This window comes from Vigna unguiculata, chromosome 5 (genome assembly GCF_004118075.2).
Source record: "Vigna unguiculata cultivar IT97K-499-35 chromosome 5, ASM411807v1, whole genome shotgun sequence".
NCBI classification, from domain to species: domain Eukaryota; kingdom Viridiplantae; phylum Streptophyta; class Magnoliopsida; order Fabales; family Fabaceae; genus Vigna; species Vigna unguiculata.
Genome location: NC_040283.1, coordinates 28356753 through 28360197, shown reverse-complemented (window position 1 = coordinate 28360197; position 3445 = coordinate 28356753). Strand labels below are relative to the sequence as shown.

General features: G+C 39.2%; 1 protein-coding gene across 1 annotated transcript; it reads right to left on the bottom strand.

Annotated features, from left to right (window-relative positions):
- Positions 1–1498: 1498 nt before the first annotated feature.
- On the bottom strand, positions 1499–3139 carry LOC114184566. The gene has a single exon (XM_028071872.1). It carries the CDS (start codon positions 3137–3139, stop codon positions 1499–1501), a length of 1641 nt encoding a protein of 546 aa, XP_027927673.1.
- Between the last annotated feature and the right edge of the window lie 306 nt (positions 3140–3445).

Genomic DNA, 3445 nt, shown 5'->3' with positions numbered 1-3445 from the left:
CAAAGGATTCGGCGACCATTACTACGTAAAGGGCCCCGATCCCAAAACATATACTTTTTGCAAATATAATTTCTTTTTGAAAAGATTAGACCAATCCCGAGGAGAGGGTCTACATCCAAAGGAAAACCTGCATATTGATTTAAGCATAGACAAACACAACATGAATGCCTTTTGAAAAAGACGTAAAGTGAGCCCAATTGAAAACCTGCCCCTGTGGGCCCTTATTTTCCTTTTTGAACTTTTCAAAATATGTTTTTGATGATAAAAAAATGGTATGATGTGATGAGGGTGCATGAATGCATGGATGCACAAAACCCGTACTTTTCCTTCCTTTCCTTTCCTCATTTTTTTTTATATTTACATTGTATTTCTTTTGGCCACCACGACACCCTTTAGGAGCTAGTATGCATCTAAAGAATATACCCGTGATGTTTTCTTTACACAAATATACATTTTTACCAAATATTTTTAATTACCAGCTCAGTGTGACACTTTTACAACACATTTATGAAAACCCAAATGATATATTTTTTATCAAATAAAACGAAATACAAAAATCTTGAAAACAATGTCGATATCCTTAGTTGCATCCTTTATTATGGAATCATCATGCATAAAAATTTTTAACCGCATCAGAGTTGACTGGCAACGGTAACTCCTCCCCATCCATCCTTATGAGAAATAGTGCCCCACTAGAGAATGCTTTCTTCACCACATACGGGCCTTCATAATTTGGAGTCCATTTGCCTCTATGGTCCTTTTGTATAGGTAAGATTTTTTAAAACTAGATCGTCTTCATGGAACTCTCTGGGACGCACCTTTTTGTCAAACGCTTTCTTCATTCTTCTTTGGTATAATTGTCCATGACACACCGCAGTTAACCTTTTTTCCTCAATGAGGTTAAGCTGGTCAAGTCTGGCCTGAACCCATTCTGCTTCTTCTAATTGGGTTTTCATCAATACTCGCAAGGATGGAATCTCTACTTCAAAAGGGAGTACTGCCTCCATTCCATATACTAGAGAGAAAGGTGTTGCCCTAGTTGAAGTATGTATTGATGTACAATATCCATACAAAGCAAAAGGAAACATCTCATGCCAATCCTTATACATGACCAACATCTTTTATATAATCTTCTTTATATTTTTATTAGCAACCTCAATTGCCTCATTCATCTGTAGATAGTAAGGAGAAGGCTCTCAGTCATCCTCATTATCATCTTCCATATTATCAACAGAGTGCTCAAAATTAGGAATATCGACATTAATATTTTTAAAACATTCATCATCATATTTGCATCATTTAAGTTTATAAAACGAAAAAAAATAAGTCAAAAATGATCAAAAACAAAATATAAATGTTTTGTATTGTCACACTAAGCATAAAAAAAAATAAGTCATCTCGTAAAGTCCCTCCGGGTAAAGCAAAACGATAAACTAAAAGAATTACATTTTCTTCAAATTAAACATCATGGGTAATTCGTTATCTCTCAATTGTTCAACTATATGTCTGGAAGACAGGACCGCACAAAGTCTAAGCTTTCCAATCCATTTCCATCCTCGATGGGTGATATCTGACAAGTGTTAATCCATCTCACACTGCGGAAGCTCTCTTTGATGTCACTGATGCAAATCTTCCCTTTTTTTCGTTCTCGTCCTTCTATGCGAGCCAGGCCTAGCTCATTCTTTTCTTCTACCAGTCTCCTCTTGTCCTCTTTGTCCCCACAACATACTTGCACAAAGTTCTTGTCGATCAAATTTTGTAGAAAATTTTCAAACTTTTTGCACGCCTCGATGGAATGTTCAGCACCTGGATGGAACCCGCATGCGTCCCTTAAGTTATATGCACCTTCCAATAATCCTATTGTTAGTAGTGCCTCAAAAATAAACCTTCGTGAACTCTTAATTTCGCTCACATTCTTCACCAACTGGCATCCCTCGAGATCAATAGCATTTATTGAAGCATTATCATGCCCAAATAGGGGATTGGTCTTAATGTTGGGTTTATTCTCTTGAAATTTTAACCACCCTGAGTCGATTAAAGCTTGAACTTTGTGTTTGTAAGACAAACATTTCTCAGTAGAGTGACCAATGGCTCCCCCGTGATAATCACATGTGGCATTTACATCAAAATACTTAGGGTATGGTGGCTCCAAAGGCTTCATCGGGCAGATAGCTACCAAAGCATTACGGAGTAGATCCGGCAATAACTCTGTGTAAGTCACAGGAATAGGAGTGAAATGAATATAATTCTTTTCTTGATTCCTTCTAGGACTAGTGATTTGCCCCATAGACTGGTTGGGATTTGTGTTAGCCTCAATTTTCCAAGTGTTATTGTGTTGTGATTGATAGGATCCCTGTTGTGGAGATTGTGCTTGGTAAGCAAGAGTCTGATTTTCCCACTTAGGTATTGTTGATACTGCGTGCACCTCTACTTCCATCTTCTTCCCGAGACTGAAATCGGGCTTTTTAGGAGTTGTAGTCGCGAGCGGGCTATATGCAATCTTTCCATTCTTCAGCCCGATCTCTATCCTTTCACCTATGATGATAATATCGGCGAAAACTGAAGATTCATTACCTACCATGTGTTCATAGAACGGTGGTTGTAACGTGCTCACAAACATTGCCACCATTTCTTTATCATGAAGAGGAGGCTCCACTTGAGCAGCAAACTCTCTCCATCGTTGGGCATACTCTTTAAATGATTCTGCATCCCTTTTGGCCATGTTCTGCAATTGCAAACGATCTGGCGCAATATCCATGTTATACTTGTACTGTTTTAGAAAAGCATCTACCAAATCCATCCAAGAGCGAATGCAAGACGCCTCCAAGTGGGTATACCAACTCAATGCTGCCCCAACCAAACTGTCTTGGAAGAAGTGGATCAACAATTTGTCATCATAAGCATAGGCAGCCATCTTTCGATAATACATGGTTAGATGGCTTCTAGGACATGTGGTACCCTTGTACTTTTTGAACTCCGGAACCTTAAACTTGTGAGGTATTGTTACATCACGAACTAAGCTTAAACCTGCAACATCGCCAAACCCATAGTTTCCACCTCCCTCAATAGCTCGTAGTCGTTCTTCCAAAATTTCCAACTTAGTTTTGGTTCCCTCAACATCAACGAATACGGACTGCATAGTAGGGTGTGGTGTAATCTTGCCCAAAGAGTCATCATCGACAGTTGTGTTTAAAGGCTTAGGTATTACAGTCACTCGTGGTTCTGCAAAGGTAGTCCCTTCATTCCTTGGAGTATTGATTGGGAATGAGAAGGAAGCATGTTCAGCCTCTGAATAATCTCCAACAGGTAGGGTGTAACTCGATGGCAATCCGTATGTTAGAAAAGCAATAGGAGCGTCGTGAGTGCTTTTCTCACCCTTTGCTGATGAAGCTTCTCCTGAGGCCCTTAAGGACTTCAAGGCCTCCAAGATTTGACCTACTTGGTC

Excerpts from the sequence above, each read along its gene's own strand:
- LOC114184566 (XM_028071872.1), bottom strand. The coding sequence starts at position 3,139 with ATGCAGTCCGTATTCGTTGATGTTGAGGGAACCAAAACTAAGTTGGAA.